Genomic DNA, 14893 nt, shown 5'->3' on the forward strand with positions numbered 1-14893 from the left:
ATCCCAATAATGAGTGCCAATCACATTATCCTAAAGCTTAAATATTTAACTGTGATGTGTGGACTAAGGACACGTTGAGACCAGCACACATGCAGTGGGAATTTAGATCTTCCTTAAAGGTCATTAGTGAGCCAGCAGGGTATTTATTTAATCCAATAATGACTGGGATTCTTGAGAAAGAGGTCGCATTCCATAAGCTCATAATCGCCATTTCAAAATATTGCTATCTTATTTCAGTTGAGCGCACAGCACAACCTTTGGGATTCCAGTCCAGTGTCCTCACCACTGAGGCACCTTACTTACGAAATTTATACCTACCCAAGATCGATACAAATTTGGCATGTTAATGCATATAAAATGTCAAGAACAAAAAAAAAATTGAAAGAGTTCCAATACAGCATAATATATGGCATGCACAGAGCCTTCAGAAAGTATTCACACCCTTTTACTTTTTCACATTTTGTTGTGTTACAGCCTGAATTTAAAATGGATTAAATTGAGATGTTTTGTCAATGATCTGGACATAATATCCCCTAATGACAAAGTTGAATTCTTTTTTTAGAAATTCTTACAAATTGATTAAAAAGAAAAAGCTGAAATGTCTCGAGTCAATAAGTATTCAACCCCTTTGCTAGGACACTTAAAATTGAGCTCAGGTGCCTCCCATTTCCCTTGATCATCTTTGAGATGTTTCTACAACTTGATTGGGATCCACCTGTGGCCAATTCAATTGATTGTACATGATTTAGAAAGACAACTCCCAATCCACAAGATATCTCAAGGATGATCAAAGTAAATCTCAAAGATGAGCACAGGGATGATCAATGGATCAAAGGAAAAGAAAGACACGCTTTTCTATACAAGGTTCCACAGTGGACAATGCATGTCAAAGCAGAAACTCGACATGAAGTCCAAGGAACTGTCCGTAGAACTCCGAGTTAGAATTGTGAGGAGGCAAAGACATGGGGAAGAGTATGAAACAATTTCTAGAGTGTTGAAAATTCTAAGAGCACAGTGAGCTCCAGTCAGGAAATGGAAATAATATGGAACTAACCAGACTCTTTCTAGAGCTGGCTGTCCGGCCAAACTGAGCAACCTGGCAAGGAGGACCTTGGTCAGGAATGAGACCAAGAACCCAATGACCACTCTGACAGAACTAGAGTTTCTTGGCTGAGATGGGAGAACCTGCCGGAAGGACAACAGTCTGTGCAACACTTCACAAATCCAGGCTTAATGGAAGAGTGGCCAGACAGAAGCCACGCCTGAGAAAAAGGCACATGATAGCGCACCTGTAATTTGCAAAAAAAACATGTGAAAGACTCGGTGAGCATGAGGCAAAATATTCTGCGGGCTGATGAAACGAAAATTGAACTTTTTGGCCTGAATGCAAAGCACTACGTCTGGCGGAAACCGAGCACAGCTCATCACCCATATAACACCATCTCGACCGTGAAGCATGGTGGTGGCAGCAACATGCTATGGGGATGCTTTTCAGTGGCAGGGACTGGGAGACTTACAAGGGTAGAGAAACAATGAATGGAGCCAAATACAGGCAAATCCTTGACAAGAACCTGCTTCAGAGTGCAAATGACTTTATACTGAGGTGAAGATTTACGTTCCAACAAGACAATGACCCCAAGAATACAGCCAAAGCAACACTGGAATGGCTTCAGAACAAGAATATAAAAGTCCTGGAGTGGCCCATCCAAAACCCAGATTTGAATCCCATTGAGAATCTGTGGAAAGACTTGCAGATGGCTGTTCACAGACACTCCCCATTCAACTTGAGAGCTTGAGCAAATCTGCAAGGAAGAATGGGAGAAACTCCCCAAATCCAGATGTGCAAAGCTGATACAGACATAACCAAGACGATTCGAAGCTGTAATCACTGTCAAAGGTGCTTATACGAAGTATTGGCTCAAGGGGTTGAATACTTATGGAAGTTTGATATTTCTGTACTTCATTTTTAATGATCTTGTATAAACCTCCCAAATTTTTTTTCCACTTGGACATTATGGGGTAGGTACTACATCATATAGATCAGTGACAAAAAAATCTCAATTTAATCCATTTAAAATTCAGGCTGTAACAACAAAATGTGAAAAAGGTCAAGGGGTGTGAATACATTTTGAAGGCAGTGTACTATTGCTCTTACCTCCAATACAGCCTCTTGTTCCTCAACACAATTGTCTTCCTGAGTTTCTACTGGCTGGCCTGACAACTCCAATACAACTTCCTGATCCATCGCATGCTTATCCACATCCCTCTGCAGCTGCTGGGGGTCCAAACATCTACAAGAGAAAGAAGAAAAGAAGAGGTAAAAAACGATTCTTGAAACATTTATCTATATTCAATATTCATAACTAGTGTTTCTACATATTGCTTTGTGGTGATGATTATGCCTGGTTCTTCACAGACGAAGACCAGGTAAAGATAATTTTGAAGTCTGAATATGTCATATTTAAATCAAATCTGCACTTCTTCTTTCTTTAATGGCCACAACTACTCTCATGTTATTGTGGGGTTGGCTGGAGGATGTTTTTGGCACGTTTTTCCTGAACTGGGTAGGTTCCAAGGCAGACGTTCAAAGTAGTCAGGGTAGGAATTTATAATTTGTTGATGGTGCTGGCGATAACTCACCTACTCTTCACGAAGGACACAATGGGATATTTACAGCCTACCAACGAATGCTGGCAGATGGGACGCCCAGTTTAACGTCCATCCGAGGGATGGCACACACATTGATGAATCACCCTTCCTCTGAAACACCAGAGTGATACTGTAATAGCTGGGTCCGGATTCCAACCCAGACTAGACAGGAGGCGAGTATGCATAACTCTTGGTCATCATGCCAGCCCTAAATGCAATCGACACTAAGGGCAATTTAGGCAAAGACGGTGAAGTTTCAATGTCCACTACCATGAACTTTACCTGTGAAAAATGATTGCTTGAAGTGAAATATACAACATATCATACTTATGAATACGTGGTGATGTTCTACTTTTCTGATCCAAATTAAGAAACGCTTCATCCAGGTATGAGAGACCAACTGCTTCACAAGTATGACAATCCATATAATGGTACATCTGTTTAACAAGAAAACGCCGATAAACATTGCCCATCGCCCACTGGTTTATTTTCTTACAAGTTAATTTAATTATTTGTTAATGAATTGTTTAGAAACAGTGTACTTCAGGCATATTGTAGCCTCACAACAGAGTGAAATTGAAAAATGAACCACCTTGAGAGGCCATTTTTCCCCGCAGAGCAGGGGTTGGCCTTTTCCGGGCACTGTGGTCCCCTTTTTGAAGCAATGTTTTATGGCCGGATGCCCTTCCTGCTGACAACCCTGTTATTCGCCTCTTGCGACACACAGGGAATTACCAGTGAGCTGGTACTCAATTTGCCGACCTCGGAAGGATGGCAGGCTGAGTCAACCACCCAGGCATTAATTCAGCGATCGACCAGGATTCGAACCCAGGATCCGAGGATCCCAAGCCGGCACCCTAACCGCTAAGCCAACACCAGGCTCTCACTTAAACTGGGCGTCTCTCACAACAGAGTGGAACCACAATACAATTTTTCAATTGAAAGCATAAGGAAATACCATAATAAATGCAAATATTAGAACCTCCAAGGTTTTAATTGCAAAAAGAAACAAATGTTTCCTCGATAAATCTGTTTATCTCACAAGCATAAGCTGTGAAGGCATTAAACGAGGTATAACCAAACCTCAGTATGTTTCTGTTCTCATGACATATAATCTCACTTTGAATGGTTACTCGTTCATTTCATATGCAACCTGTGGCTGATGCCATGAGTGTGGCTGTGCTGCTGATGCAATGCACCCTGTAGGTTAAGGCAGGGATTTGTCATTTGTTCAGGGTGCCAGCGATGGTTCGCCTACTCTTCACGAAGGATACCGTGGGATCTTTAACGTCCACGAATAATGTGACAAGACAGGACGCCCAGTCCTGAGAGTTCTTATCAATCTTATCCGCATCCATCGGAGGGACGGCACACACATTGGTGGATCACTGGATCACCCTGCCTGTGACACACCGGGATGACAGTTTATAACTGGGTTTGGATTCAAACCCTGGCTAGACAGCTTCGGGGTGAGTGTGCATACCTCCTGCCAGGCAAAATTGTAATGAAACCACAACTGACTATAAAACAGTTTAGTTAGTAAAGGAGATCTGTTTATGACACAGGTTGCCTAACCTCATTCTTGGCATAACTCATGAAAAGCAATTTAACTGTTTCTGAAAAAAGGAAACTAACTAAAATAGCTAACAAGAGCATATAAACAAACACCTGATGTGAAAGTTGGAACCCTTAACCAAAATTTCTTAAAGGAAGCCCAGAAGAAGATAAAGTAATTAAATAGGAAATAAAATTTTGTCAACGGCCATAAAATAAACTAAGATAGGTTCAACCACCACAACAATGACCAAATGAATAAAAAATAAATACTAAAATAATGAATCAATCATTCACAGCTAATACCAATTTCATTTTATGAACAAGATGTTACATACATCATCAAGAGACACTAGTTGTTCTTCTCCCCGATACAATGCTGTCCTGGCCCTCAGTCTATGCCAATGCTATACTATTCCTCAAGCAGACAACAGCCACAGGCTAAAAGGAGGGACATTTCCAAAACTCCGCCCATGATCCTCTCCCTTTTCTAACAACAAAATGAGTCTTTGTTAGCCTGTGAGAGGCCTCACAATAAACACATCACAAAATGGAATTGCATGAACTGTGGTCCATTGAGAAACCAAATGGACAGTACATGCATTATATACAGTGCATTTAGAAAGTATTCAGACCCCTTCACTTTTTTCATATTTTGTTATGTTGCAGCCTTATGCTGAAATCGTTTAAATTCATTTTTTCCCTCATCAATCTACACTCAATACCCCATAACGACAATGAGAAAACAGGATTTTAGAAAGTTTTGTAAATTTATTAAAAAGAAAAAACGGAAATATCACATTTACATAAGTATTCATACCCTTTGCTATGACACTTGAAATTTAGCTCAGGTGCCTCCCATTTCTCTTGATCATCTTAGAGATGTTTCTACACTTTGATTGGAGTCCACCTGTGGTAAATTCAATTGATTGGACATGATTTGGAAAGGCACACACCTGTCTATATAAGGTCTCACAGCTGACAATGCATATCAGAGCAAAAACCAAGCCATGAGGTCGAAGGAACTGCCTGCAGAGCTCAGAGACATGATTGTGTCGAGGCACAGATCTGGGGAAGCCTACAAAAAAATCTCTGCTGCATTGAAGGTTCCCAAGAGCACAGTGGCCTCCATAATTCTTAAATGGAAGAAGTTTGGAACAACCAGGACTCTTCCTGGAGCTGGCCGTCTGGCCAAACTGAGCAATCGGGGGAGTAGGGCCTTGGTAAGAGAGGTGAACAAGAACCCGATGGTCACTCTGGCTGAGCTCCAGAGATCCTGTGTGGAGATGGGAGAAACTTCCAGAAGGACAACCATCACTGCAACACTCCACCGATCTGGGCTTTATGGCAGAGTGGCCACACGGAAGCCAAACAGTTCAATCTTGGTTTCATCAGACCACAGAATCTTGTTTCTCAGTCTGAGAGTTCTTTAGGTAATTTTTTGCAAACTCCAAGCGGGCTTTCATGTGTCTTTCACTGAAGAGAGGCTTCCGTCTGGCCACTCTGCCATAAAGCCCAGATCGGTGGAGTGTTGCAGTGATGGTTGTCTTTCTGGAAGTTTCTCCCATCTCCACACAGGATCTCTAGAGCTCAGCCAGAGTGACCATCAGGTTCTTGGTCACCTCTCTTACGAAGGACCTTCTCCCCCGATTGCTCAGTTTGGCCGGGCGGCCAGCTCTAGGTAGAGTCCTGGTTGTTCCAAACTTCTTCCATTTAAGAATTATGGAGGCCACTGTGCTCTTGGGAACCTTCAATGCAGCAGAATTTTTTTTGTAGGCTTCCCCAGATCTGTGCCTCGACACAATCCTGTCTCTGAGCTCTGCAGGCAGTTCCTTCGACCTCATGGCTTGGTTTTTGCTCTGATATGCATTGTCAGCTGTGAGACATGATATAGACAGGTGTGTGCCTTTCCAAATCATGTCCAATCAATTGAATTTACCACAGGTGGACTCCAATAAAGGTGTAGAAACATCTCAAAGATGATCAAGAGAAATGGGAGGCACCTGAGCTAAATTTCAAGTGTCATAGCAAAGGGTCTGAACACTTATGTCAATGTGATATTTCAGTTTTTTCTTTTTAATAAATTTGCAAAACTTTCTAAAATCCTGTTTTCTCTTTGTCATTATGGGGTATTGAGTGTAGATTGATGAGGGGAAAAATGAATTTAAACGATTTCAGCATAAGGCTGCAACATAACAAAATGTGAAATAAGTGAAGGGGTCTGAATATTTTCTGAATGCACTGTACAAGCTGAAATGTAATAATTTAGCTTTAATGGTGCTTTACATGCATTGTTTTGTTGATAGATATAAATGAAAATGTCTGATTCTAATTAGTTTATGTTTGCTATTTTTCAAGAAAAAAATGCAGAATACCCTAGAAGTACACACTCTTGGCTTTGAGCTATCGAGCCTGGGTTTGAATCGCAGCCCAGCTATAAACTGCCATCCTGGTGTTTCGCCAGCAGGGCGACTCATCAATGTGTGTACCATCCCTCAGACAGTCCACCACCTCATGCGAGAGCCACATGGAAAGGGCAGCCCGTTAGATCATGAGGTGGTGGACCTTAGAAATCCCATGGTGCTATTGCTGACACCTTGGCCAAATTCCAAATTTCTGCTCTGACTTCCTGTCAGAGTGGCGACCTGTCAGGTTTTAACCGTTGCCAAGAAACTGCTTTGGCAGAACCGACACACTGTATAAAGCATGGTACCAGAATAAATAAATAAAAAACCAAAAAAAATCGTAAAACAAATATGTACTGTATTTATTTTTAACTACATATTTATAATAATAAATATTTGATATTTGTGCCTGTGGACATGGCTCCACACACTGAGGTGTAGTGGTGCTGTGCATTGGGCTTGGTATAATCTTTGTGCCTGTGGACATGGCTCGACATGCTGTGAGGTGCAGTAGTGCTGTGCATTGGGCCCAGTTTGGCGCATCGGGGGGTTTTCATCTTTGTGCCTACGGCCCTCGGCCTGGCCTGCGGTGAGGTGCAGTGGTTCGTCGCATCAGGCGGGGTTTGATATTTGTGCGTGTGGACACAGCTTGGCCTGCAGTGAGGTGCAGTGGTTCAGCAGGGTTTGGCTGTTTGCCATTGGGCCTGTGGGCTTGGCTCGATTTTCCTTTGTGAGTCGGCGTGCACAGCAAGGGGCTGGCGGACTGAGGGTGTGAGGCTTCGTAGAGATTCTGCACAGGGAGGATTGCGGGAGGGAGAAAAGGAAGATGAGGAGGATTGCGTGAGGGGTCGAGGGTAGAACTGAGTGACGGGAATAGAGTGTGAAAAGCATTTGCTGTGTTTACTTTGAAATGTTGCTTCTTTTTTCAAAATTTTGTCTTGAGTACCTTGTGGGTGGGGGAGGGGTGGGGGGGGGGGGGAAGGGTGGGGGAGAGCAAGTGGAGAAAGAGCGGTGTGTGTCTGTGTGTGCACGCACACAGGATTATGATAACAACCTAGGGTAGGAGGTCCAGCAGGTCAGACATGGTAGCGCTGCTGATTGATGACCTGAGTGTCCAAAACTAATCAAGATGGTACTAGCTCTGCCAGGCGGGCAGTGGTCCAGAAGTGAGGTTCGGCTAGGTAGTTTGAATGTGGGATCAGTTGGGGGGGGGGGTAGGGGGGAGAGGAGAGGGGTCGGGGTGGACAGCTGTTTTGAAGACCTGTAGGGAGGAGTGGGATTGAAGAGAGTGTCGTTGTTTGTTCCAGAGGTGGGAAAAAAAGGGGAATGAAAAAGTGAAGGTGAGCAAAGAGTCTTGATTTTGGCATCTTCACCAGAAGAGGGTTTCTGACAGATCGTGTGCGTTCTGCAGGAATATTTGGGGGACAGAGCACAGACAGAGCAGTGGGTGCAAGGCCCGAGAGGAATCACTGGAAGTTGGAAAGTCCACCAACCTGCCTGCGGTGAGAAAGTAAAAGGTCCTCAGAATCAGCTTCATTGTGGGAGATACCAATAATCCTAAAGGCTTTGGTTTCTACAGCGTGAATCTACGATCTTCGTTTTGGCTGATACTTACAGCTGTAATTGCACTCTTCAGAATGTTGGACTGATCACAATGTACAGTACTCAGTGTAGCACACTGACATCATAGCACATTCCTTTATGCATGACATTCCTTTTTATTCTGTGTCTGCATTACAAAGTCAACACAATGCAACGTCTTACTTCCTAGGTGTTGCCATGTATACTTGTGGATGTTCTTCTCAAACCATGTGCTCATGAGGGTGAGCTCGTTTAATAAACAGAAAGACAACGGTGCTTCCCCGCTCTTATCATCTTACCAACACCATGATACACTCCCATGGTCTATCAAATTGGAGCATTTGTTTGTCACACTCTGCTTAATTATTAGCCCATCCACTGCACAGCAGGAGATGGGTTTTGCAATCACTTCTGTGTGTGTCTGTCTGTCTGTGTGTCTGTCTGTGCCATAACTTTGCTTTACCATTTGAGCTTTTGTCATCAAATTTTCAACAAAGCTTTATTATGAGAATATGGAGAAGCCAAATTAATAATTTGGTCAAAATATCAAAGGTCAACCACACAATCATCAATTTTCATTCAATTGACCTGAAAGTTTAAGAATCTGCATATTGTCACTGAATTGGTTCACAAATAAAAGGTAGAAGCCAATTGGGTCTTTTTTTTTTAAGATCAAAAGGTCAAAGGTCAAGGTTTAATAAAATCGTCAATTTTTATTCGATTGACTCGAAATTTGAGCAGGAATTGCTCATATGGAAGAAAAAGTCCGAATATAAAGCGGACGCAGATGGGATACGCATTTCCAGATGCTTTCTAGTTACTTTTGCATCCAATAAAGTCTCCTACCAGCAGCCAGCTGCATGTCGTCCTCCCGAATACAATCAAGAATTGCGTGTAGTTCGCCATATAATTTTCCTTCTGTTTAGCTCAGTGTGTTGGAGCATACACACAGACTACAGTTACGACAAATGGAAGATTACACCTTTGAAATTCACTCGAGATTAGGACAACAAGCAATCTTTGATAAAAACTAAATGATGCACGCGTGCGTTCACACGCACGTTCACATTTATTATAAACAATGTGTAGATCTATATTTATATAAACGCTGTTGTCTGTCTCTGTCTCCCTGTGTCTGTCTGTCTCTGTCTCCCTCTCTCTCTCTCTGTCTTTGTCTTTGTTCCTTATGCACAGTCACATATTTTAAGTTACAAACTCGAAAGTCAGGGTACAAATTCAAATTTATGTGTGGGGGAGTGGGGGGAGACATAGGCTATGTGGTTGTGGCCTCACATAGGGCAGCGGGTGCAGGAGAGGCGTAAATCCTCGATGTGAATGTGTACTGTGTAGCACCACCCGGTGGTGGTGGCAGAGGGTATCACAATTTCCTTTTTTACCTGGGCACCGCTGAGGTTACAGCACTCTTCACACGGGAATTTCACAAGCTTTTTCAACTTCGAACAAATTTCCCCAGGGCAACGCCGGGTACATCAGCTAGTTTTTTTAAATATACATCACATATTTTACTTTAAAGTTCTGATTTACTGTTAACTATGGAGTGAGTCTGCTGATGAATGATGAAGTTAAAGCTTGTACGAAATAGTGGCAGAAATTATTCTGCTAATTTTCACTACTTTTTGTGCAATTCCTGGAAAGTTCAAACATTTGCAAATCACTCCTGTTGCAAACACACCTGGATAGATTCCATTCAGTGGAAAGCTCACCCTCTTGGCAGGTGGTTGCCCTCGATGAAGTGCAACGAGATTGATTCTGCATTGACAATACCAGAATGGAACAAATTAATAAACAGTAAACAAAGGCTAAAAGTCCACAACAAAAAGAAAGAAAAAAAATCACAAATCGATCTTTAGCTACATTTAAACTAAAAGGTATTTTAACTTTCATATAAATTATGGCAATCATATTATGCATCATCAACAAATTCAATCACAGCAATGACATTCTCCATCCTATAACGTGGAAATAGTTGGAACAGTCCAACTACTATGGGGGTGTGTCGAAAAGTAATGCCTCATATTATTTTTCTTCAAAACATATTTATTCTACCGTGGTGCATTTTCATTTCTCAACATAACCACCACTGCAGTCCACACATTCATGCCAATGTTCAAGTAGTTTCCTTTCATGATAGATGTGGCTCCTGCTGACTTAACCGGCACTTGACAGCAGCCTTAACATCATCGTCGGAGGATAAATATTCTCCACGAAGGTGTTCCTTAAGTTTGGGGAAGTGATGACAATCTGACGGAGCTAAGTCAGGGCTGGTGATCCTTTTTGGCGGTATTCCATTAACCATTTCTTACTCTCAGGATCGTAATGGTGCACCCAATCCTCATGTCCAGTGCTTCACACTTCACAGCGCTGACGACATCGTGCTTCCCTCTGTCATCGTCCACACAAATCTTGATTATCTTGATTATCTTGTTATCTTGATTAACATAGCACAGACATCTCCTGTCAGTCACGAAACTTCACACCCAGTGGTGGGAAGAACTAATATGTGCACGGCGCTTTGTTTCATTCAAATACCTTTGCTGTTTTGGAGAAAAAGAACAGGAGGCATTATTTTCACCACACCCTCGTATATATTGATTGTGCAGTGACGGGGGGGGGGGGGGGGGGGGGGGTTCCTGGCCAATAATGAAAGAAAAAAGATTGACGATTGACAATAACATCATTAAAACAAATGGTGGAGGCAACTCAACAACAAACCTCACCTCATTATGAATCTCAGGCAAAGGTGTGGATTTGAAGTGAACATGCTGAAAGCAGTTGCCTTGTTCTAGTACGTCATCCATTGAACGTCGGCGTCCAAGCATCCATGCAGACTTAGTATGCTCCAACGTTGGCTCAATCATCTGGATGTTTTGCAAATTCTTATTTGTGTTAGAAGTGTGATGGACATTTTTCACAATGCTTTCATTGGTTTTCACACAACAGTCGTGCAAGCCTCCTGGTATATTTAATACCTTCTTCTTTGATAGCTCAGAAACACCCACTGGTGACTCAGCCATCATAGCTGATGGCAGATTTGAATGTTTTGAAACAATGCCCTGCTGATTCTCATGAACAGGCTTTTGGGATACAGCCCCAATTTCAAAGGTATCATTTTCCTCGAATGGGCCCTTTTGCAAGATAGTATCTGTCGATTGTGTTATAGGTACAAAACTATGTTGCTGTTGATTGTGGCTCAAGCTTTGGTGCTTTTGGCCAACCTTGTTTGTTTCCTTCTCAAAGAACCTACACCGATCGGCAACAGAGCGCCTTTCCACTGCAGTAATGCAACCATCTTCCTCATTACTATTAGTTACCATTGCCATATCTCTTACTGTACAGCCCATGTCCTCTTTTTCGTTCAGGTTTGGCAAAACGTTTGTTACATGGACCAATCCAACTTGGTTAATCTTCTCTGGTTCCGAGTATGAGAGTTTTTTCTGTGCTTCCGCGAGCCGCTTCCGACCACCAATACGTGGTGCGTGTAATGGTGGCATGCTGCATCCTTTGTCGAAAGGCAATGCGAAAGCAGCACTACTCTCAATCAGTTGTGAACGGCTGCCGACAGGAAGCCGTATCTCCAGATCCCTACGACGAAATGATGTTGCACGTAGGACTTTGGTCTGTGCCTCCTTCACATTCTCTTTGTAGGCCTCACCAAAAGCTGCTTCAGAATTAAGCATATCTGATAAGTGCAGTTTCCAACCATCATTCAAATCACCATGCACATTGCTCTCAATTGTTCTGTCCTTTTCTTCTTCATCTTCATCTTCCTCGGGAAGAAGCTGACCTGAGCTTCGGCTCCTCTGTAGCTGTGCTCGTTTCAATTGAATCTCGTTGCGCAGAGTTGTGGCAAATCGATCACTGCGTCTTATTCCACGGCTTTCTCCTCCTCCACGAATATCATTCTCAGGAATAAACACTCCATTCTGAGTCAATTTATGCAGCATGGGTGTGTTTTCTGCATTAATCAGCTTCAATGGCAGGTTCAGTGCATGTTCAGAGGCATCATTATGGCAGTCTGGTTCAAGAGCAGGGTTTGCAGGTTGCTTTGTGTGTACTGGTTCACTTTCAAAACGACACAGGTTTTCCTCTGGTTTTCCTGGTGGATGGCTTTCTTTCCATGGAGTGTGTACAAACTTTGATTTTTCTGAATGGCAAGAAAAATCAGACTCGTCAAAGCTTCCTTTGAAGCTGGAGTTGCTGCTGCTGCTGCTGCCAATAGTGCAATGTTTTTTAGCTGTCAAAAGCAGGCCTTCTCTATTTTCGTTTTCTGATGGATAATTTTTGTAATATTTCTCAGCCACAGATTCACCAGGCAATTGTGGTCCTGTAGGTGGTAAATGGGAACAAATAGGTGAAAACTCACCATACTTTCCACAATGGCTACTCAGCTCAAGCATACTGTTAGCTTTCTCTGGAGCTTTATGTTCCCATACTCCTTCATGTTCTCTTTTGAATTGTGAATCCGAGACCCTTACTGCATGCTCAGAACTGCCAAAGGAGCCATCTTGACGTGAACCTGAACTATGAACGAGTGAAGGTGAGTGACTGTGACGGGAAAAGCTAGATGGAGCCAAGAACTGCCATCCTTGAACACTAGCAGACCGATGGTGAGACTGTGATGAAGATCTTGAAAAAGAGCAGTGATGGGGCTGCATTGCAGGATTTCTTCTGGAATTCCATGGTATAGGATTTAGCAATTCAAAGGCAGGCTGCGCTGAGTGTGTCACCAGGTTGCATGAGGAGGTTCCTCGAATGGGCAGTTGTGGCAATGCGATTGTATCTTCGGGGCCTGACCAAGATGGTGAGCGATCATGATTTCGTGTTGCAACAAAGCTAACGCTTCGCACAGGAGGTGGTGGCGGTTTTAGCAGTGCACACGATGATGTGAGACAATCAACGCTTACTGCAGAGCTAAGAGATGGCTGTGTCCATGTCCAGGTGTTGTAATCTTCATTCTTCCTTTCAAACATTTCTGATTCACTAAGGTGGCAATAATCGAAAGAGCATCTTCCACTCTTGTGGCAACCATCCCTTGCTAAACTATCAAATCTATGTTGCAAGTCAGAACTGACTGATTTCCTGCCTTGTAATTCTACCTTGCCAGTGCCACCAATACAGTCATTGTTTCTCAATGTTTCTTGACTGTTGAGCTGGCCTTTGAAGCTACAACAGACATTTTCATAATGACTAGCTGAAGCCTCACAGTAACATTGCACCTGTCTTTCATCAACCGGCCTGAAGGTACAATGACCATGCCCCTCACCACAAGAGAGATTAGGTGGGTTCATCTCAGAAACAGGTACTGGCATCGCTGTGATTGCGTCCAAAAAAGTCGTTTCCCCACTTACAACATTCTCAGCTGAATCTGAGCGATCACTGACTGAGAAGGAACTGTAAGCAGAGTCCTGCTTGTCCCTGCTCATATTAGTCTTTGCATGCTGGTGGTATGGTAGTGAGGATGACCGAGGTACAGCAGGAATTTCATCCCCTTTTACAGAAAACGTGGGTAGTTGGTCAAAGCTGTCCATACTGCCACAGGAGCTGTAGTGATCAGTTTGACATGTGTATGCTGGTCTTGTGCAATCGGTCTCAGACAGGTTTGTCGTCGAAGAGCTGGAAAGAAATTTTTATGTTGTTAAGAAAAGAATATCATTGCCAATGCTATTGCATTACACGTAAAACGATCACAAAATACCTCCGAAAACAACGAGGCAAATCGCCACAGCTATTTAGTTTTATATTTGAATTTCTTGGTTAATTCCACCTTGATGAAGTTGATGCCACATGAACATTTATATAACCAAAAGTGGTTCAAATTTGACCTCCACTTTAGTGTATTCAAAGGAGAGCAATGTGTCATAATTGAAGTGGTACACTGAACAAACCAGGATGCAACAGGACAAAATGAAAAGTAGAGAGAGGGGGAAACACCAACAGCAAAACCAAAGGATAAAATGATGGCAGACTTGGACAAACAATGTGTGTGGGGAGGAATGGGGGTAGGAGGATGCATGGGGTGGACAAGATAGATACAGAAGGACACTCTCAGGAGGGAAAACTGGAAATTTGGAAGGAGGAGGGCTTGGGGTGGGGTTAACGAAGGTAGAAAAGATCATGGTTCTGGATTGGGGACAATCTGAGATGGTGGTGAACAGCTGGCTTGAAGACCTGAAGGGAAGACCTAAAGGTATATTTAGGAGTTTCCACTCTGGACAACTGTGTTTCCAAAGCCAGATATCACCTTAAAACATATTTTGTCACATATGTGTTTGTGTATATATGTGTGTGTGTGTGTGTGTATATATATATATATATATTGAGGATTTGAGAACTGTGTGTGTAATTTGTGTAATGAATTCTTGTAAATACCTCACCTTTGTGTGTAAAGGTCAAAGGTCGTCCTTAGTTAATCCATCGCACACACGTAGTAAATCATAAGTTCCCTCCGTAGTTATGTCCTTAGTAAATGTCAGTATAAGGCTCTGTGGTCCACTAATTCATTGCATTGCATCAATTAAATAAGATAGTTCCCCTTTCAAGTTTCCCCCAAATCACCTCTTCAAAGTGCCAGTAACTTTGGGTGGGGTTTTTGGCATCACCTTCACCCCAAGACTCCATTGCACAAGAGGTCATCTCGGAGCCGAAGGTGGGAGGAGTCAGCAAAGCGCCAGGAACAAGGCGTG

General features: G+C 42.8%; 2 protein-coding genes across 5 annotated transcripts in view; both read right to left on the reverse strand.

The window, feature by feature from the left end:
• The window catches only part of LOC144888467 (uncharacterized), a 790732-nt gene that overhangs the window by 676593 nt on the left and 99246 nt on the right, over positions 1-14893 (reverse strand). The gene's annotated exons all lie outside the window — the stretch shown is intronic.
• Positions 1-14893, reverse strand: part of SHROOM2 (shroom family member 2) — a 208088-nt gene that overhangs the window by 46978 nt on the left and 146217 nt on the right. For all 4 annotated transcript variants that reach the window (XM_068131947.2, XM_068131951.2, XM_068131950.2 and 1 more), the window contains 3 exons: positions 10928-13823; positions 9883-9959; positions 2156-2291 (listed from right to left, as the gene is read on the reverse strand). In XM_068131947.2, the coding sequence (XP_067988048.2) occupies positions 2156-2291; positions 9883-9959; positions 10928-13823 (3109 nt within the window). The remainder of the gene's footprint in view (positions 1-2155; positions 2292-9882; positions 9960-10927; positions 13824-14893) is intronic.

The sequence above is a fragment of the Myxine glutinosa genome, chromosome 12, assembly GCF_964187855.1.
Source record: "Myxine glutinosa chromosome 12, kmMyxGlut1.1, whole genome shotgun sequence".
NCBI classification, from domain to species: domain Eukaryota; kingdom Metazoa; phylum Chordata; class Myxini; order Myxiniformes; family Myxinidae; genus Myxine; species Myxine glutinosa.